General features: G+C 42.3%; 1 protein-coding gene across 1 annotated transcript in view; it reads right to left on the minus strand.

Moving 5' to 3' along the window:
• Window positions 1-1,293: 1,293 nt before the first annotated feature.
• Window positions 1,294-22,154, minus strand: part of pid1 (phosphotyrosine interaction domain containing 1) — a 29,181-nt gene continuing 8,320 nt past the window's right edge. The window contains exons 2-3 of the mRNA XM_080025309.1: window positions 20,079-20,225; window positions 1,294-3,976 (exon numbers count right to left, since the gene is read on the minus strand). Coding sequence (XP_079881435.1) covers window positions 3,482-3,976; window positions 20,079-20,225 — 642 coding nt within the window. The 3' untranslated portion in view covers window positions 1,294-3,481. The remainder of the gene's footprint in view (window positions 3,977-20,078; window positions 20,226-22,154) is intronic.

A 22,154-nucleotide genomic window follows, 5' to 3' on the forward strand; every position in this document is an offset into this window, starting at 1 on the left:
CCGCTAGAAGTGGGTCAGACAGACACAAGAGCACAGTGAAGAATGAGCGGAGAGTGTGTAAGCTCAGCAGAGATCCACAACAAAGAGGAATCAAAAACAGTGACGCTTGTGTACAGTGAAGGCAGAAGGTTGACACAGTGTTATGAAACATCTAGTGCTGTGATTAGTGATTATCAGTATTGAGGTCAAATGCTCTGATAACAATGTGGATGGCAGTCCCAGACTTGTAACTTCTGCTCGATAACAGAACATCTGTTTTAAACCCAACCAGAACTATAGTCAGGAAATGTAGTCTGCTGCCCAGTGCACATTGATGTCCATTCGGTGTTTCTCACCCACAAATAAGCCAATATACAAAGTAATAGTTATCATCATGGGGGACTGTTCATGTCTAAATGAAAAGGCTCTAGCTTTTCTTGCCAGAGGGAGGCAGTGTTCTCATTCAGCCGCACATTAACATTCTTCACAGCATCCATTTTGCCTCCAATTCTCTGCAGCTCTTAAAAATGCAAAATGATCGCCAGCCACAGAAGCACAGAGCAGCTCGTTATTCTGTTATTGATGTGGGCACTTTGAAGCGACACTGGGCTGGAAAAATTCAACAACACCATTAAAAAATAAAAAATAAAGATCAGAGAAGTAAGAGGAATGCAAAGAATGGAGGAGTAAAAACCCCACTCTGAGGGTGGCCGAAAGGCGGCGTCACACTCGAACCTGAAACATGCTTGTAAATAACCATAAACTTGTGTTTATGAGATGTTTCGTCTTGACCACACGCAGCCTAGGTGGGATTGTGCTTTTAAGTGTGAGACGCTCAAACCTTCAGCCAAATTCAGCTGGAAAGTCTATTTATAAGATATTTCCAACCCCAGCTACATCTGGCATTCATGATCCGGTAAAACATAGAATGAATGGCTTTTGTGTTCGATTGTGGCTAAAAGTCACATTCACACATTTTCTTAAAGCAAACACGACACACCAAAACAAATGTTATACCTTAAATAGCTGGAGGAAAGTCCAATTCCAGCATGCTGCAACGTGTGACTGGAGGATAAACCGACTGTGCGGTAAGTTACGCTTTACATATGTCCTGGCACCCAGTAATTGCATCGTCTGGTTACAAATCCTGTAAGTTCTGAAACTGAACATGCTTTGTATTTATCTTCCTATACGCTTGGCTGCAGCAGGGAATCCAGTTCAGTTCAAATCAAGCAGAGTTTAAAGAAAAACTTTACCAGAGGAGACAGCATTTTCAAATGTGAGACGAAACAGACCACACCGTCACACGCTCTGTCTTGGTAAATACTTTATATGCAATTGTTTCTTGATCTTTGCAAACACTGTATAGAAAACACTTAAGGTAACATTTGTCAAACATTTAAAGCGTGTCTGAGCTCTCAGACAGACAAGACACAGTAATCTACAGCTTTATAAACATTCTCCCCCCTCTGACCTGTCCATACACACCCCTCACCACGCTTTCCACCATACACAATCCCTTCCAAACACACACACACATACATACACACACACACACACACACACACACACACACACACACACATCCACCAGGCTCTCCACTTATTATTCACAGTAGGCTTTATAACACCGTTTCATTATCATATGATGGTTCTCAACAATTTTCTTATTATTTAAAATAGCTATCAACATTTATGCTGTAATATTTGGAAAGTGATACATTTGTATTTACATAAGCTTATTGAGCAAGATTCAAATACAATGTGTGTGTACATATGTATATTTAAGTGTATGTGTGTGTGTGCGTGCATGTGTGTGCGCGTGTGTGTGTGTGTGTGCGCGCGCGTGTTTTCATTTTGTTTGAGTCACTGACTGAAGAGAATTTCCATCCATAATTTCCAGTCTGTTCAATACAGTCCCAGTTAGAAAAGAAGAATGTGGTGCCGAGCTCCGACGAGTTTTTTTTTGCCCCACAGTGGTGCCTCAGTCGCTGGGAGAGCTGACGCAGGGCAGCACAGCGGAGTGAAGCCGGTAACTGACTGTACTTCTTACAGCAGTCAGTGATAGCATGGGGAGATTACAGGAGACGGAAGGGACTGGAGATGGTGTGAGGTGCTCACAGCAAGTTGGACTCATCATACATTCGGCAGAGACCGGGAGGTGTCAGTCGTTACCTTGGACGGCTGTTGTTTTAAGCGGCCATACAACCTCAAAGCCACCGGCACATTCAGACTCTCATACTCCATACTGCTTTCATTCCATACAAGATAAAAGTGAGAAAACGTGGCAAATGGTCACAGTATCGTGTCTGATTTTTAAAACGCCTCATTGAGCATCAACAATTGGCGATGAAAGTATTCACTATCTGCTAATCTTTCGATAACCCCCCCCTTTCTCTTTCACACACAGAGATGCAAGCACTCACGTGTCCATTCATATACACAAAAATACAGACGTAAGCAATACACTTACAAGTACAGAAATAAAAAGGTTTGGCACACACACACACACACTGGGACCTGGGTAAGAGAACAAACTAATGTGAGAGGAAAGTGAGGCACATAATCTGACAGGCAATATCCAGCCTGAAATTTGGTATACTCAAAAGAGAAGTCAGATGTGGATGATTAAGGTGTTACAGACACATCCAGGCTTTCTACAGTATATCTATCTACGTAGCACCTATATTCTCCCTGGTGCTTCACACATGCTCTGAATCGTGAAGGACCTGTTAAAAGGTGACAGTGGTAGAAGCTCTGGCCCCATCGTCCACATGAGTAACAGCCGTGCCGGAAAATCTTTTTTGGGTCTGGACTAAGGTACAGTAGTGATGATATGAATCGTGCTTAAAGGCTTAGCTTTTCTTTCACATCCTCATTTGCTTTTACCAAGGTCGAAAGGCATTGTAACAGAGATTCACAAAATTGAACATTTAAAGAATTTATGTGCTCCAACAGTCTCATAAACTCTGGGTTGGAACCCAAAATAGGTCTCATGCCTATTTCTGCTGGGTCCCTACATGGCAAGAGTAGCATTAAGTTGTCATCAGCTGGGGTCAGAAGAACAGGGACTAAAGTTTGTTGTTTCCTGGATGAAAAAGCCTAGGAACCACAAACAGTGTCTCCGCTGGGCGCAGGAGAGACAGTGGTTGAAAGACGGAAATGGAAATGTCGAGTCAATCTCTTGTGGGCTTTCACAGAAGTTCTTAAAAGGCCCCTGTGGGTCTCTGAGGGCAATTTATTCAAAGTGGCAGCACTTTGCTATCCCTGTTTATAAATGTATGTCACTTGAACTCCGTTTTAATCTACCTTCCCTTAACAGTAGTTAAAAGCTACTTCATTATCCAGGGTGTGTTGGTTCACAAGGTCAATAAATCTTTGTACCAAATTGATAACAGAAAGTGATAGAAGGGGAGAATGAGAGAGAGCAGGTGATTTGTCCACGCTTCCTGTCACCCCTCGCTTTGTTAGGATGGGGACCAGGAGATTAGGCCAGTTTTAGTTCAACCGTCGTCTGGGGTCAAGTCTTCAGGGGTGGATGAGTCCTCAGCAAAGTCGTCCGATGAGCCACTCTTGTGAATGCGACCATCGCTGCGCATGCTGTGGAAAGTCTTGCGGAAAGCCTCCATCATTGAGTGAGCCAGCTTCTTGGCCTCTAGCTTGTTCTCGCACTCCACGGCGTGGCAGTCCATCTGGAAGGTCAGGTCGTCATTGATCTCCCGGTAGATCCAGGCAAACACGTTGGGTCTGATGCTGTGGTCGGCTGTGCAGTAGGCGATCCGCGCCACCTGGTAGGTGTCCATGGTAAGTGAGGCCTCACGGTGCTCGTCCAGGTGGTGTAAACGCACTTGGAAGGGCCGGATCTCCAGCAGCGAGTTGCTTGCGGGGTAACTGCCCTGTTGCTGGGCATAACGCTCCACTAGACCCACCACCGCCGACTCTGTGCAGCCAGACAGGAACTGAGTCCCAGAGATAGCCACTTTACCCAGGTAGGCCACCTGCAGGAAATGATAAACACAGTTACTATTAGACCAAGGGTGTTCACAACACGACATATAATAAACATAAAAACTTAGTTTGCTAAGAATACACCACTATGCTTTCAACTTCAGGTTTTCACCAGATGTACAAAATGCCAGCAGGGATATAATCAAAAACCCATTAAAATGGCAAAATACCACACATAACTGAGAGAACGGGAAAAATAATCCTTAGATGAATCAGGACTTTTCTGCTGCCTATCAATCTAAAAGAGACCTTTTATTAAAGGCAATTAAAACAATCAATGCAATCATATGACAATGGACAACATAATACTGGTAGAAAGTAGTTAAAACCACAAAATGGAAAAAGTAGACTAGTAGAGGAACAAAACCAGATGAAATTCATAAGATGTTACAGATGTAGCTTTTTGCAAAAGCCAAGTCCCCTTATGTCACCAGCCGAGACATAACCAGCACATCCCATGAATCCAAGGGAATGCACAGTAGGCATGTAAGGACTCAGCAAAAATAGATAATTTGGCACAAGGCCATTGAAGCCCATAATCCGCTGTCCTGTCGCCTGAATTTTGAGCATGTTCAAATGTTCATAAATAGTCACAGAGTCATTGTGGGTGTCTCCAACCCATGTCTAACCATTCGCAATTTAGTTTCCATGAGTCAGAATGCGAAAGAAATGTGAGACAATTTTGCGAGGCGTTGGCAAACGTCGGGCACACATCAGACTAACATCTGGCGATGCTTCTCCAAACATCAGTATGCTAGCTCCCGGCAAATTTTGGTCCAAATCTCGGCCGAGGTTCGTGCAACATTCAGAAACGTGTCAAAAGTACCAATTCAGTGTGATTGCAAGCTGATTGAAAGAAAGTAAATTGAAAACAACAGTGGGCCAAATATGGACCCTTGAGGAACACCACAATTAAAACACTCATTGGACAAAAAACATTAACGTCAAGGAATGATGGTGACCTCACCAGATTTTAGTATCTAAAAAAGTCCTGAAGTCTGCAAGTACAGCTTTAACATCAAGATACTACAGATGCTGAATTGCAGCAGTTGTCATCAGGGTCTATGATGGTCCAAATCGCTACGAAACAAATTAATATATTAATATATACAGATTAATATATAAATATATATATATTTCCATTTTATTATATAAAACTTCAGCCACGAAAAGTTAATCCATTTATTTTTCAGATCACCTCAGGGAATTTTCAAAATAAAAAACATTACTGCAAGAAAGGTACTTGGAGCTAATCAGGGTGCAGCATATTGAAAATTATGTTTCCCTAAGTTATTAAGTCCATGTTCAGTGTTCATCTTGAGGTTAATTAACCTAAAACAACTGGGGTTGCTTTAAGTCTCTGTAGTGGTGATGAGAGGTATTTTTCTCATTTTCTGTGGTAAACGTGCCGACATGCTTAAGGCTGCATGTGAGCTAAAAGAAATATCCCTACGTTTTAGCTGTGGCTGCAGCAGGGAACCATATAATACCATAGTAATGGCATTGCATACCAGGAGAGCAATAGACTGAGGAGATTGTGAAGGATAAGACGGAGAGAGAGTAAGGAAGTGAACAAAGCTTGAGTTTTTTTTAAGGGAACGTGGCCAATTGGAGAGCAGTCCAGGAATAATGGCTGACTTGTGCGCTTTCTCTACACGGTGTTCTTTATAGATTTGTAAAATACACAGAGGAGCAGCCTGCTCCGAGTCAAACACTCAAAAGAGTTTTCACTCATGTCTGTGTTTATACTGGGGCAGGGGAATACTCTGCACTCTCAATAGTTCATTACAGCTGGCTAACATGTGGCACACATTTGACACATGGCTGCAGATAACATAAGTGCAATGATAAGTGTGAATACTTAAGGAGAGATGTGTATCATGTAGCAGTCTGGAACATTTATAGAAGACTTAGCCTGTGTTCATGGCTCAATGCACATCTGCCCAATGTCAAGCCAGTTAGTGGTCTCGATAACACTATTCCCTTAAGAAAGGTAAGAAACCAATAATCAAACGGTCTTTTCAGTTTCTTACGTTTTATTATCCGTCAACAGCAGGATCCACCCAGCAGATCAACAGATATCAATGCCAGTGACATAAAACCAGACCATGATACAAAGCAGAGGTCCGGATCCTGTTTTTATTCAGCACTTGACCTGACTGCTTGTCTTCTTTCACAAGTTTTGTTTAGTCTGCAACTATGAAGTCAAACTTCCCTAGTTCTTCTGTTATGATTTTGACTGAATGGGATCTTTCAGAGTTAGCACATAGAACAGTCAGCCAGTTAATCCACTAACCTCTCAGTTGGACAAGGTTTTATGTAAGACACTTACAGCATTTTCCATAAACTACAACATTTAAGAACTGACACAGGGACCGGTATCTTTTGGTAAAATGTACTTCTGTGCCAAAATTCTTAAGTAAAATCATTGTAATTCCTATAGCTGTGGAGCCCACAAGAGTTCTCACCTAAAAACTACTAAAATCTTTCATGGGACTAATTAACAACAGGGAGAAAACAGACAGGGCAAGTCGCTGCAAAACAGAAACTTAGGAATAAAACAAAAATGCATCCTCAGAAAATGTAATACAATCAACCATTTAATTCAAGTAACAATTCAACATAACAATGTGAGGTGGTTAGCCTAGTTTAACATAAAACTGTGGGAGGAAGCAGCTAACCTATAATACACCTATCAACACTTCTTAAGCTAACTTATTATTACACTGTATCCTTTTTGTTAAATGTTTACACAAACAGAAATTAACTAATAACAATTTAATGGATTTAGGGGTAGCTACATGCCATAACTATTTCTAGCTAAACTAACAAAATCTCACCCCCCAGCACTGTATATAACACCTAGACAGACTGCTATTTTCTCTTCATATGCTCTGACAGAAAGCAAACAAGCACATTTTCACAAAATGTCAAACTAGTAGCTTACTATTATTTTACAGACAGTTCCCAATTATTTCCTTTGATGGACAAAAAAAATAAGAATAAGATATGTACAGTATGTATCAATCAACAATAGCATGCTACCAATAATCCCCCCAAACACCCTGATTGCAGCACGACATGACATCCAGGCAGTGATCCAGTCAGTGAAAGCAGCTGCCTTCTCATGTCTGGTTTTCATTAGTGGTGACCACAGGGTGGGACATGCAGCCTTTGCACCCCGATCCATCATTCAGCTGAGGACCACAGGTCTGCAGGAGCAGCCTGGAGGCAGGGCGGTTTGCAAGTCAACCACACTGACACCCTCCACCAGCCAAACGGCGGTCAGTCACTCAGCCAGCCAACAAATAATCAGACAGTCGCCAAGATACATTAACGCATCCACAGTGTGCTGTTTGTAAGTCAAACAGCAATAAAGAGTCACTGTGGACTCATTTTCTCTGTCACTCCTATTTTGATATATAAATTTACTTATTTAAATGGGGACCATTTCTACTGATAGCTTGCTTCCTAGTTGAATGAAGGCCGACTGCTTTGCCAGGTTTCATTCTCTAACATCAAATCGGATATTGCCAAAACACAACACAGTTTAAGGTTGTTTCTTGATCTATGGATGCTTGTTCCTCTGCCTCTGTTCTGCTGTTGTGTTAGAAAATGAGGTACTGCGGTAGTGCTTATATGTGGCTTAGTAAAGTGTGTGTGTGTGTGTGTGTGTGTGTGTGTGTGTGTGTGTGTGTGTGTGTGTGTGTGTGTGTGTGTGTGTGTGTGTGTGTGTGTGTGTGTGTGTGTGTGTGTGTGTGTGTGTGTGTGTGTGTGTGTGTGTGTGTGTGTGTGGAGTGGAGAGAAAGATAAGTGGGAAGTGTGTGAGGTGAGGAGGTCACCAGACTAAGCAAACATTGAAGTTTGTTTCTTCAAAGTCCAAACCAAACATACAGCTGAAGAGGAAATTGTTACACTGCTCGAGAAGAAGCATGAGGGGTTGATAGCAATTGGAAAAAAACAGATAAACCACTAAAACAATGGACTTTGGTCATTTAGAAGAAAAAAAAATCAGTACTTGAAGCACCAATTTAAACTGTGCTGACGTTTTTTTTCCTTCAGGGCTAAGACAACACTGAAACCGTTAACATATTAAACTGTGGTCTGTAGGAGAACATATATTATGTATTTTAAGGAATCTCAGATGTCTCAGCATTTATGAAAACACGGACGCATTAAATGTCAAAATGAATGCGCAGTTTTTTTCGGTTTGGCTGCTGATAAGAGGAAACAGATAGACAAAAAAAATATAAACAAGTTTTATATTATGTGAAAGAAACGGCAAACAAGCAAAAGGTTGAGTTCATGCAGCTGTGGCTCATGGCCATTGTGCCATTGTTGTGATGTATTGCAGAGCGTAAAGTATAAATCCAATCTGTGTTGAACATTTGAATTAGTGATTAACTACAGTATTTGGCTAGGGGGGGGAATAAACATCATAGCAGGCAGGAATACCACTGCTAGAAAATGGACGTATGCTCAATGAATGTGCTCCCCTGACAAGACGCTCAATATGACTCAGCAGTGAAGAGTGACAGTCCTGGAAAAACTAGTCAGGTGCCGTTGAAACGTGCCATTGAAACATTTCCACATTAAATCGTCGTATGTACAATATATCTATGGTCACCTCTGCAAGGGTGAAGAGAGTCTTGTGTTAAACGAAAAATGTCGGTGCTGCACTCTTTTGTGTGGTGTTTATCCTCTTCATTATATTAATCACTGGGCTACACTGAGTCCCGCTGCTACGATGTCCGCACAGTTACGTAGCGGCCAGCGCTGTTCACTCACCATCTCTGGCGGCTTGCACCGAGCTGTCTCTCTGCATTTACCAGGGTAATAGGCTCACAACACGGGGGGAATACATATAGACGCGACTGGTTTGACCAAGCAAAAACGAGAGGCGGCTGGCTTGACCGCAGTCCACGGCCCGATAGTTTGACCCATATTCTGGCCTAAACCCCCGCCCTACTTTAAGGGTAGGGTCGGCAGTGGAGACACCACCAGATTAAGCGTAAAGGTGCGAACACACTACACACGTTACACGCGTACAGACGCGTATAAAATCGGCTATTTTTCCATAGGGAACCATTGGTTTACGCGCGTACATGGCGCGTAGATGCATCACTCGCGCTAAAGCAACATTTTAGTCGCGTTAGCCGCGTATATACGCACCTACGCAGCTATGCGCGGAGTTCAAAAAATGTAACTTTTTACGCTCCTACGCGTGACGATTAGCCGCGTTGGCCAATCAGCGTTGGGCTTGACCAGACGTCACATACATTGGCACAGTCGGAGAACAGTGTACTGTACACAGAGGCTGATGAGAGACACCGAGGAGGAAAATGTATTGCAGGCAGCCGAGCCAGTGCTGTATGACAGCAGCTCGGGAATAGAAGACGTGGGGAGAGTAAACCAGGAGAATGGACTTCCTGGTTAATTCAGTGAATATGTGTGGCTGTGCTTTAGCCGATAAAACAAGTTAGCGCCGTATAGCATTAGTTAACTCACCCGGTTGTGTGCGGGCGGCTAGCGCCTCATATTATGAACCCAAACATGACGGCTATGTCCGGGGGACTTTCACAACAAGTACAGCGAAGCACCGGTGTTGATCTACGCCAGTAACGGTCCCCTGTCACACCCAGGTAGGGTAATGTTGGCTACTTGGCTTTATGTTGTGCCGCCGTGCACCGATGCTGCTGTAACTGTGTTTGTTATGTAGCTGCAGTGAATATGCAATGCTGTTTTAATGCTAGGCTATTTGTGCTGTTCAGTTTGTCTTTTGGCACAGTTGTTGGCCGTGTTGTTGTTGTTTTTGTGCGGACATGCACGCTGTTGTGTTGGGTCTGATCGCAGCCATGGTTAATTAGGGGAAATACAATATCGGGAGGGAGACTACGCACGTTACGCGCGTAGAACCATTTGACACAAAATTATCAAGCAACATTTTAGCTGCGTTACACGGGTAACGCGTGTAGTGTGTTCACACCTTAAGCGATCTGTCTCCTCTGAGCCGCTCCGACCCGACATGCTCGGTGGAAATGAGGCATCACAGAAAACATTTGTTTTCCCAGAAATTCAAAAGGACAAAGTAGAGTGGCTATTATATAAAACAGAAAATGGTAAGATACAAAACAAACAGATTTGGACTTTTCTGTTTGTTCTAATCGCTATAATTAATTTGATTTTCCGGTCCTCTAGTCTGTGCAGCAAGGCAGAGAAACCTTGATTTGATCAAGCACATGCCAGTTACGTGAAGTGGGGATATTTTGAATGTTAAGGGAAAACACATGGAAACAGTGAATCCTCTACTATGCCAAAACAAACTCCTCTCTGGCTGAGCATATAATCTGGCAGACAACAATGCCAATATGGGCAGAGCGGAAAGAACGTAAGAATCGTAGGAAATTAATACTACAATGAAAAAGTTGCTTTGGTTCTTCCTTCACCAAATGTCTTCCTTTCTTTCATAAAATTAAAAAGGTTGAAAGCCAAACCTCTGATAGAATAATAGTACTGAAAAAAAAATGGATTTCAGCTTCAGCTGTGGAGCACATCTTTTCATCTGTCTTATTTTGAGCAGTAGGCAAACATTATGGTAAATGATACATGAAAGACAATTTTTATCTAACACCTGACACCAGCTGAAAGTCTAAATTCATTTGGGGGAGTGACAGCACCAGAACGGTTTCCAAAGGTACAAGTCAAATCATGGATTGTAATTTGAACAATAAGAAGACACATTGACTTTAATGATCATAAATACATGATTCAGGTTGGACTCAGTGACGAGCTGCTTTCATCATGACCTACAAGCCAAACTACAGACACCTGCATAAGTCTTTGTTTCAAAAGGCTCCAGGTCCAGCTTTTCAACACATTTCCAATTGATACATCAATCCATCCATCCATCCCAGAGCAGAACACATCTGCTGTCCTCTGCTCTGGCAGCCCGCTCACCAGTCGTCTCAGCTCTGGCAGGTTAGGCAGGCGGATTAAATCAATCCAGAGATCGTCAGAGTCCTCCCCCTTTGTTTCAACTTTCCATGTGTTTATCCTCTTTTTCCTGCACTCTCTCTTCTGTCTCCCTCTTCCTCCCATCATCTGTTTCTCCCTCCACCCCTCCTCTATCCTCAAATCCCCTCTACTGATCTGCACTCCCTCTATATCGTCAAGCCCGGAAAACATTGATTCCATATGAAGCGATATAGAGACCGAAATATAGATCGGTTACAGGGACGAAGGCCTTAAGGGGCTGCAAGGCAGAATGCTACAAAGACAAATGTAGCACACATCAGCCCCGCTGAGGGAAGAAGCACAAAGTTTCAAACTATTAACTAGATTCCTGCCGCAGACAAAACAATAAATGTTTGTATGTATGTGTGTGTACCTGACTGTAAGAAGGACACAAAACTCAAGAAACGGAGTGAAATTGTTTGCGAGTGTGACACAGAGAGGGGAGGAGCGTGGTTAAACATTTGCATGTGTGGTGAGACATGTGGCCACCATTACTACCGACTCTCGATTGAGGGAGGATTTTCTCCCAATCTATTCTCTCTCTCCTGGATTGGAAGACCCTTGACAGAAGTCCACGACCTGCAAGGCCAAGGTCATTACAGACGGAAACAGCTGAGGTTACCAACAGGAAGGGTTTTTAGTAGCCTTGCTAGCCTTGTCTGCTTGTACTTAGTCAATAGCACTCCAAATTCTGCCCGCAAAACATGAATTTACAGACAGCAGCCGGCTAATTTATAGCTTGGCATAATGGCTGGAAACATCTACTCTGGCTCTTTCAAAAAGGTACCCTAATTACAAGTAGGTAAGGTATGGCCTGATTTGAGTCACTTACTCAATTGGTTTTTAGACACTAGTTTAGTTTCCCAAGGTTTTGGTACATCTGTGCAGAGAGACATGTATTGGAATCATCAGGTTGTGTAAATGTGTACAGTACATGCTGGATTATTCAGTTCCATCTCTGCATGTTGACAACATTAAAAACTGTAAACTGTAGCATATGCGTGCGAAACACAGATACCAACAGTTTTTAAGAAATGCCAATAACAATGTTTTGTATTCAAGGATAAATTACGCAAACTTTAAGCTTCAACAGTTGTTGTTTTTGATGAATCATTAAATGCAAACCCAACAGTGCCTGAAAACCACAATTATGTAACAAAGGAGAAGCAGACGGACATATGGGGAGAGAGAGAGAGACGGGTCCAGAGAGAAAAAATGTATTGTTGTAAACAGATGGGGGAGAATATCTGATAGAAAGTGATTGAATGCAAAGAGGGATGGGAGAAAGTGAAGGGATACACAGAGGGAGACAGAAAAAACATCCGCAGCCCAGCGAATCAGCCGGTGGTAAGAGACACAGGGACATCCTGAGCTGGTCCACTACTTACACACCACAAACTCTTGTTTGTGTGTCCGTCTATGACAGTGTATTCACACAGGCATGCATTTGTGTATGAGAGGTGCGGAGCTGGACCAGCTGCTGCCTCTGCTGCTGGAGCCACAGCTGGTTCAGCTATCAGCAGAGATGAGACGGAAAAGAGGAGGAGGCATGGGAAATGGAGGAGGAGGAAAGGGGACTTGGAGGAATCCATGAGGAGATACCTGTCCCCACGCAGAAGGCTTTGGGAACATGGAGAAAGAAGAAGAAAAAAGGGCTGAGGTGATGGGAAGAGGGTCCAAGAGCACAACAAGGAGGCAGCTGTTGAAGAAGGCAGTTCCAATCAGGCCTGGGAAAAGACTGGCGTGAAGGTACAAACAGTCTGTACTCTGCAACTAATGTGGAATTTGTCCTTTCAGCACTTTCCCAGACACTGGTTCAAGAACAAAGCAATGGTACAGACTCCCAAGGTCCCACTTCGTTCCAACCAGTAAAAAGGTTTGTGTTCTTCTCCAAATGGCACATGGTTAGGTTGTTCTTGCTCATACCTCAATGGCTAACTGCTGTGAAACATATCAACTTGGTACCTATTGTTGATTGCCGAAAGTAAGAAAAATACCTGATATTATCGACAGCAAAGCTTCCAAAAAGTCCGCCTTTCAGGTGACTTGGATAGATGCGGTAACCATGTAAATATAAAAATTTAACATATCAAAGGGATGGGAGACCTATGGTTTATATTACATTGATAGACATTTTAGCATATCAACAAAAGGCTCGATACCAGCTTATTTGAAAATAATATTTCGACATAATAGGAAGTGCACTGATTCACTTTCTTGCCGAGAGTTAAATGAGAAGATTGGGCTGCATTTCATATGGTAAATATGAGGCAAGAGACATTATTTTCTTATAATAAAGACTGGAAACATATGCAGACAGCTAACCTGGCTCTGTCTAAAAGGTAACAGAATCCACCAACAGCACCTCGAAAGTTTATGCCATTTTTGGGGCGCTTTATGTTAATATTTGCAAAGCTACCAGCGGAGACTCCAGGAAGTAACTCGTCCAGTCGTCATTTTCATCTTACTCCCAGTAAATATATAAGATACATCATGTTCTATTGATAAAACACATCGTCCTGGCTTTACCCTCCATAGGCCCCTGCGTCTGGATCCCCCCAACATGACTGGGAATCCACTGCTCGAAGAATGCAGCATTCCAGAGAAGGTTGTTAACATTCCCCTAAACTTATTGAATCAGCACAGTACAGCTGGCTTCGCTTGCCACGGCATGCAAAGATGGATGAGGTTTTTTTCTTTCTTCATCTTTTAAAGTGCTGTGTATTTGGTTTTTTGTGTTGCGCTGTGAGAAGACCATGCTCTGTGTAAGTGTGTGTGTGTGTGTGTGTGTGTGTGTGTTAGTACAAAACAGGGTCTGAGTGTTTCAATGTAAGTCAGGACAGAAGCACCTCAGTGTATATGAAAGAAGCCTTCACATTCCCAAACCAGTCCATATAGCCCACTATAGGGTAAGATTCTCCATAACCCAATGATGGTAGCAGAAATGTGTCTAAGCTGAGCTATACAAATAACTTTCCAACCCTAGTGACACTGTTCCCAGTTACTTTTTCACTTCCTGGCCACAAAATATAGTTTTACCCACACACATTTGCAATGCAAAAGGGATATTAACTACATTTATTTTCCCCTTACCAACAAATGATATTTATTCAAGGCGCATAGAAATACTGTAACTGCTGTACATGAGCAGTGCACTGGGTCCATCAGGATCAGTCTACAGAGCATGTTGTGTATTGGTGTCACTCTGAACCCCTCTCAATTTGAAGTTTACTTCAAATCTAATTTATCCTCTGATGATTATAAATGACCTGTAACAGCAAAGGAGACCATCAGTGAAAAATAATGCTATTGTATATATATTTATTGATTATTATTATTAATACCTTGGCACTGGTCCGATTTTCCCGGGTAACTTACAAAAAAATTTACGGCAGGCAGACTGGAATATACTGATTTTCCTGAATGGTACTAACTCAAAGTTTGATCTGTTATACCAATAGTCATATCACATAGTCAATTACAAATATATTACCTCATCGCGGTGCATCCTGCCCTCTATCCCTCTCACTGTCCTTGACTTCTTGCTTCCTAAATGCATGTGCCACCAGCACACAGGTGCTGGTGTCGTAAAAACACTAACACTTTTGTCCATGTCCAATGTGCCTCTAGAATCAACAAAGACTGAAAGCTCCTCATAGCTACTTTTAACTTACAGAGTGGTATGTTACCATGTATGCAATCAAGTCCTGTGTATGCACCAAAGCCTTCCCTAGCTCCCGTTGGGCTGACATAATTTACATAGTTTGACTATATTGCCCCTATTGTTGACAACCACAATAGAGATAACAAGTACAAAGTGAAAGTGAGTGAGACAGAGGCAAAGGCAAAGAAAGAGATGACGACTTAATTTGAGACCGAATTTGGTCTCAGTCAGTGCGTTTCCATGGCACAACTAGATTGGATTATCACATATATCGAACTAGACACTCGAACGGACCGTGTCACTTGTCTGAGTTTACATGGCCTTTCAGATATCGGATAAATGTCCAATGCATGGCTGTCTCCACTATGCTAGGTGGCGCTGTAGCCCTTTCAACCATGCTTTCAACAAGTGTCAACAAGTGTTGAAAGAGCCACGTCCGGTTCTCTTCCGTCAATAACCCATGGTGTAGCCTATCACGCGCAGGCACACAAGCACAGAACGAGAAGTCCGATATGCGATGTCCGATCCCTGTATACATGCAGAGAGAATGCCGACAACGAACGACTTATCTAGGTGTTCTTATCCGACATCTCTTGTCCGTTATTGTGCCGATTTGTGTGCGAAGTAGATCGGATAAAGGTGTTTACATGCAGTTTAAAAGTCCTGTTGAAGTCTTATTCGTTTAGTTACCCGATTATGAGTCTGCATGTAAACGCACTGACTGTCCGAACAACTGCTGTCTGTTCTCTGGGAAGTAAAAAACAATCAGTGGATCTGAGGGAATCCCTTAACTGCTGCCCAGTCTGACTGGGTATAGCAGCAGAGACAACACAGAGTTCAATCTGCCTTACAATAATTTTACACTCAAACAACCACGTCAATACTTAAATACATTTAAAAAAAACTGAGTTCTCATTGAAGAAGTGTAGGAAGAAAATGTCTTTCTACATTCTCACAGATGAACTAGCAGGGCAACAATTCTTTCCTGTCTTAATCTATGAACACACACACACACACAAATGCATGAAGACAAAAACACTGATACAAAGGCTCCATTAGACCAAAACACAGATATTCACACACATATCCAGCAGGGAAGTGGGAGCACCGGTCATCTGAGCCCAGAGGTTGCTAATCATCTCAAATGTCATCACAGTGCATTCTGTTCTCTGTTCACTGGAGAAGACGTGATGGTATATGTCCAGCACACTGGCTGACATCAGAATAGCAAGTGCAGGGAGAGAAAAAGCCTCTTTGCCTGACAGATTAGATAAAGACATGGTAGGACTAGCACTCCCCGGGCAGCTCGTGTGAATGACGTCAGTGTGGGAGAATCGCATGCTGTCACTGGTTAGCCAGGCAGACATAGCAGAGCCATTGCTCTTGACAAGCGTGCACAATGCAGAGACCCTGAAACTGAAGCAAATACAGTAAATGTTACAGTCATCGCAAATATTGTTATCTATACTAAGACTTTCCCTACTGTGGCATTTTCCGTAACTAAGGCCTGTTAGCCACGTTCTGTCAACATTTATTATTCTGAGGACTGTCAATCAAACTTTAAAAGTGCACTGTCTACCTTACCTTTCCCCCCCCCCCCTCAGTATGGTGAAACAATACTTAACACTTGTAAGACACAGCTTGGCACAAAGTGCATAGATGAAAGCAACCTTCCCCTCTACGTCATAGCCCTGCTCAGTTCTGGGTGAAAACTGAAAGCAATAGGTGATCGAATGTCTTTTCAGTCTGCTGGTGGACCAATGATCTGACTCAATGGCCAGAAGAGTCATAACCATCTACAGTAGAACTATCTCTTCTCTTAGTGTCCTTTTTTCTTGAGGGAAGTAAAGCCAATCTTAAATTTGAAATATGTCTTGTTGTTTGACGTAAATAAACCACACAGCAGCTTTTAGGCATGATGGACCTATGGTTTTCCGTTCGTGCCCATAGTTTGTTTTACCCAAAAGCAGTGACGTACACGCTGCTCTTATATAATCTCTATTGAGTCTTGGGAAGTAGGGAACAGATTAAATTCAAACCACAACAAAATCATGAACAAGAAGTTGAGTTACTTTCTGAGGGGGACCCCAAAGTAATTTCACTGTTATGGAGTTTGACCGTGGAGCTGGCATGGCTCTAAAGTGCGCTTAACAATTTTTTTTCAATGGATGTGAAGAAGACTGCTTTGACAGAAGCAGGCAAGGCAGGGCAATGAGTGGTGGCCTTTCATCATTGCTAGCTGTTAGCTTTGGCAGAGGGACAGCGGCCCTTGGCAAGCCTTCCTGCCTGCCTGTAAACTATGGAGAGAACAGAGTGAAGGAGAAAGAAGTTGAGAAAGGAAAGAGAGGGAATATTAAACATTCCAATGAGGATAATAAATGGTATTATATTGTGTATTGTGGGGGTAGAAAAAAACAAGCACCATGGCCAGCAAGGAGTGCACAAAGACTTTCCTTTCATTGTTTCCCTGTTTTTTCCCTTGAAAAGAAAGTGATGCTTCTTTGAGGTTGAAGCAGAGGTGCTAAAGCAGGTGGGCAGACAGACAGATATGCAGACTGGCAGGTAGTGACTCAGACAGGAAGTTACACAAGCCATACAGATGCAGGCGACGAGGCAGACAGACTTGCAAATAAGAAGGTTGCAGACAGATGAGGGAAATTATGTGTGTGTGTGTGTTGGCATTCTGCTGAATAGCTGTAGTGGTATCCATGGCAACACACTGAAAAGAGCAGCCGGTACAGAGAGAGAGGGGGGGGGGGGGGGGGGGGTGCAGCGAGTGGATGCCGGGATTCACACTCGACAGAGAGATATCGTGCCCAGCTTGGTGCAGCGTGCACATAGGCGATACATCCGTATTTATCTTCTATCGTGGCGGTGATTGCCAATAGGATAGGACACAAGAGGCGGCCATGTGACACCAACACCTTCATTCCTACTTGAAAAACTATGCAATCATTGTTATTTTTTGCTGAGTGGTTTTTCACGCCACAAACCATTACAATGTTATATTATATTGTTAAGTATGTAGTATGTGTCAAAAATACATATCTAAATGATTTACATAACATGCCACTCATCATATAACACCACACTAGCTTGCTAGCTACTATACCTGATATCCATTAGCTAATGGGTTGTAGTGGCTAGCATAGCGATATCATGGGGTTTGGGAGTGTGTGCTTGGAGGAAAAAAGCTTTTGTAGTAGTCCAATTATATTTCCTTTCTTCCATGAATGAACGTGAGTGTGTCTGAGAGGTATGGGTTTAGCATGTTGGGATTTTTACAAACAGTCATCTTCCACCTTCGTACGGTTTATCGATAGGAATTTTCAACAGAAAGTGTGTTGTTTATTACCAGACAGTCAGGACATTGAGTGTTGATTATCACAAGTGTCCATTTTGAATTTTGAATTCCAGGAATTTACGGAAATACAAAATGAAACTGCCCTTGGCTCATTTTGGTACTGTGATATAATAGAACATTGCTCACTGGTTGGAAAGTGTTCTACCAACTCAATCAGACATGATGTAGTTTCCATAAGTGTTGCATTTAATAAGCAAATACTGTATTTCAATATTTGGTCTGTTTGCATGGTTTGAGTTGGAGTGGCAGCACTGAAAACGGATATACTCAAGACACATTACAGTGCAGCATTTACAAGACGATAACATCTTGCTTGACTTCATTGTGCCTTTGCAGGATAACAGCTGTCTTCAAGAGAGAGCATGAAGGACAGTGTAACATGTGGAAAGGCTTTTTGTGGTAAATAATGCTTCACAAGCTTCCCAATGTCACATCAAGAATGTTGTTTTATAAACATCTTCTAGCCCTACATTTTCTGCTGTCTGTTTTATCCACATATTAATTTGCTGGATAAAAGATGGATACAACAGCCTTTCCTTACTATTAGCCATAGTGTTATTTAAGATGTAGAAAACTTCTAAAGCACAACTAAGTGCAGATCAGACGATGGCACAGGGCGGTTTTGGCCATATGTATCGGATTTGGAGCTAATGAAAACACTTCTGGTTAACTTTTCTTTGTCGCCATGTCTGCGTGTGAGTATCTCTCAGTCTCAGCCAGACCAAACTTCCCCGCTCGTACAGGCCATTTGACTGACTTTCACTTCATGTTAACTTTTGAACCTCAGGAGCATTTGGGAAGTGTTGATGAGGACTCAGCACTTCTGGCCACTTAGGGCATAGGGAACTAGGGGTCACTGAATGGCTTGATCAATATGAAAATGATTTGAATAATATGTTATGACTTTTAGTAGTCAGCCGATCTAAACCCAACTGAATACAGAGGTTTTGGGACAATATTTAAGGCATCTTTCAACACCATCATAAAAACACTAAGAAAGAATATCTATTGAAAGAATGGTGTTCATCCTCCAGTAGAGTTGAGAGACTTGGAGAATCAATGCCAAGGAGCAACTGAGCTGTTCTGGCCAAACACCTTAATGAGGCACATTGTTTCTCTTTTAATTTATCTCCCATCTGTATACGTATGCATATATATATATAGTGTGTGTGTGTGTGTGTGTGTGTGTGTGTGTGTGTGTGTGTGTGTGTGTGTGTGTGTGTGTGTGTGTGTGTGTGTGTGTGTGTGTGTGTGTTGCATGTGACGCTGTGTATAATACAGTGATCAGACAAACATAGATCTCCAGAACAAGCATGAGGGACTAAGTGTTCCACATGTGTGTTTCTTGGCACAAGCTTTCAAGGGGGAATAGTGTGTTTTGTTTTTTTGTTTTTTAAAGCAACTGCCAGATATGAAACGTTTATTTGAGTTTGGTCAAGTTGGAAACTCTTCAATTCCTTTTCCTGACATGCTTGATAATGGCACGGTGTGAGTGACCAAAGCCAACATTAAACGCAAAAGAGCTAAATCCTCCGGCCCACGCAGCCACTTGAAGTTGTCTCCCATGTGCCCACAGTCAGTTTATTTGTTATGCTCGTAGCGCTGTGGCACAAAGCAGGCAAATACACAAAGGCAAACTCAAAGGCAGCTTTGGTTGGAAGTGTTGTGTGCAATAACAAAGTGTGGCTGCTATTATAAATCTTTAGCCCAGTTTGTTTTCTGTATCGAGGACAGAGAAAGGGAATGGGCTGCGATTCACACAGCCCACTGGATCAAACCCTACATCTGACACTTGGCAGGGCCGGGGGGAGACGAGGAAAACAGATACACACGCATGCGCCCGCATTAACATTAATTATACAAGAATGTGATTCAGAGACAAAAACTTTTAACACTCTTAAGTTTGTGTAAGAGGAACACATGATTTAAACTTTTGTCAAAAAAGAAAGAAAAGGGAATACCAGTCTGATTATGGTTCTAATGCTATTACAGAATTAGCGCTGGAGAAAAGAGGTGGATTTAGGGGATAATAAGTTTCATGTGATTTTACCTTGTATCCAGTATTGGTCCTGCCCTTTGTGAGCGGTGTGGTGGAGCAGAGCTCGATGGCCTCGGGCTCGTGAAAGATCACCGTGGGCAACGGCTCCTTCCTCAGCGTCAGCACATTTAGCTTGGTCTTCAGCATGGTCTGGAAGTGCTGATGGAGAAAAGGAGAAAAACACACACGGTCACACTCACAATCCACCTCACGCCTTACGGTTCCCTTGTCAACTCTGTTGGAGGCCCAAAGAAATGTGACCTCCACAAAATCAGCATTTTAAGGTTTTTGTCATTTATTGGGGTATAAACGTGGTGTAATAGGTGTACAAAGTATTGAGTATCACCATCGTAAAGAAATAAGAGTAATAGGCTACATGTATAAATGTGATGGTTAAAAAAAAAATGCGGCTTGGTGCTCCATAAAAACTTTCATTAGACTCAAAGGCTTATAACATCAGCAATAGACCTCATACCTTTGTTAGAAGTGTGTAAAAGAAAACATACCAGTATGAAATTCAAGGTTCGAGTATTCCAGATTTACAGTAAATTACCCCCTCCCCCCCTCCCACACACACACACACACACACACACAAACAAAATAAACAAATCTTAGTGGTAGAAACTGGAGGTTTTGATGGTGCGAGAGGTCTACTCTGCTGAAAGTGGAATGCGAGGAGGAGAAGATGAAGGGAAGCTCTGCCCCTCGCTGCCTCGTCCGTCAAAACAAGAGCGGAGAGCAGCCCCGCTCTCTCACACAGCAGTCTACGGCCAGCATTTCCTGACGCCGAGCAGAACCACATGGTGGATCTGGCCCTGTGGAATTTCTGGGCTTCCTCCAAACAGTCAAGACAAAAAAAATTGAGCAGCTAATGAAATCAGGACTTTCACAGCTGAGGCATGTGGCATGTCTGAAGCCCCTCTCGGCTCTACTATAAAAACTCATCTAGCCCTGGCAGTTAGTCAGTGCAAATTATTTTATCATGCGTGTGCAATAACTTTCGTTTTATGGACAACTATGACATTTTGTACAGACATTTGATATCCCCAGGGTATGAATCTTATGGACTTTGGCGATTTTCCCCTAACTTTTCCTCCGGCACCGCCAGCAGGCTCACATTTGTGTTATTTAGTGAAATATTTCTCAACAACAGTTAAATGGTCTGTTGTGAAATTTGCTAGACACACACATACATGTTCTCAGGTTGGCTTACAGTAAACATGGTGATCTCCTGACCTTTCCTCAATCGCTCCAGCAAATAATTTGTTTGGAAACACTTTACAATAAGGGAGGGTACGTTAATTAAAAGTAAGTTAATGCTTAGTTAATGCAGCATAACTATAGTTAATGCAGCATAACTATGTTAGCATAATAACACGCACTACGCTAATATGGTGGACATTGTATCATTATACCTACTTAATGTCAGCCTTTTAGCATCGTCACTACATGTGCATGTCAGCATGCTGACGTTAGCATTTTGCTCAAAGCATCACTGTGCCTACATACAGAGCTGCATGCCTGTAGTTTTTTTGTAACTGTAGGCGATTTATTTTTATTTCTAAAGTAGAAGAAATTGTAATAACAGACAGTAATCTGTTCATCTCGTCAAGTTAGGTCTCCTAATATGTGACATGTCTAAAAGTGATAACTGTCCTGTCCAGTACAGATTTGTCTCTTAAATGCTTCCATTCACTCTTTTCCTTATTCCCTTTGGCACTCGGAAACGGTTTTTCCGTGTTGGACCTGTTCAATGTCCATATTTTATGTAGCAGACGGTCAACATTTTCAGGCGATGAAAAGAGTCGGTCCTGCCAATACAGGCCATCATCAATCTTCTGTGCTGGTTTGTTTGGTAAGCGGAGTAGAACATTCTCAATCAACTTCAAGGAATAGGTTTTGGTGTCCAGTCTCTAAATTCAACACCACTGTATAAAATATTGGTTCATAAATCCATTACACATAGTCAATTGAAAATACTGTTGAGTATTCTTATCCGTTTCCTGGTATTTGCAAGTTAGTTTGCCACATGACAAGTATTTAATTAGGTTATATAAATTGAAAAGTAAAAATACATGTAATTTGGCT

This window comes from Ammodytes marinus (assembly GCF_949987685.1).
Source record: "Ammodytes marinus genome assembly, chromosome: 3".
In the NCBI taxonomy this organism is placed as follows: Eukaryota; Metazoa; Chordata; class Actinopteri; order Uranoscopiformes; family Ammodytidae; genus Ammodytes; species Ammodytes marinus.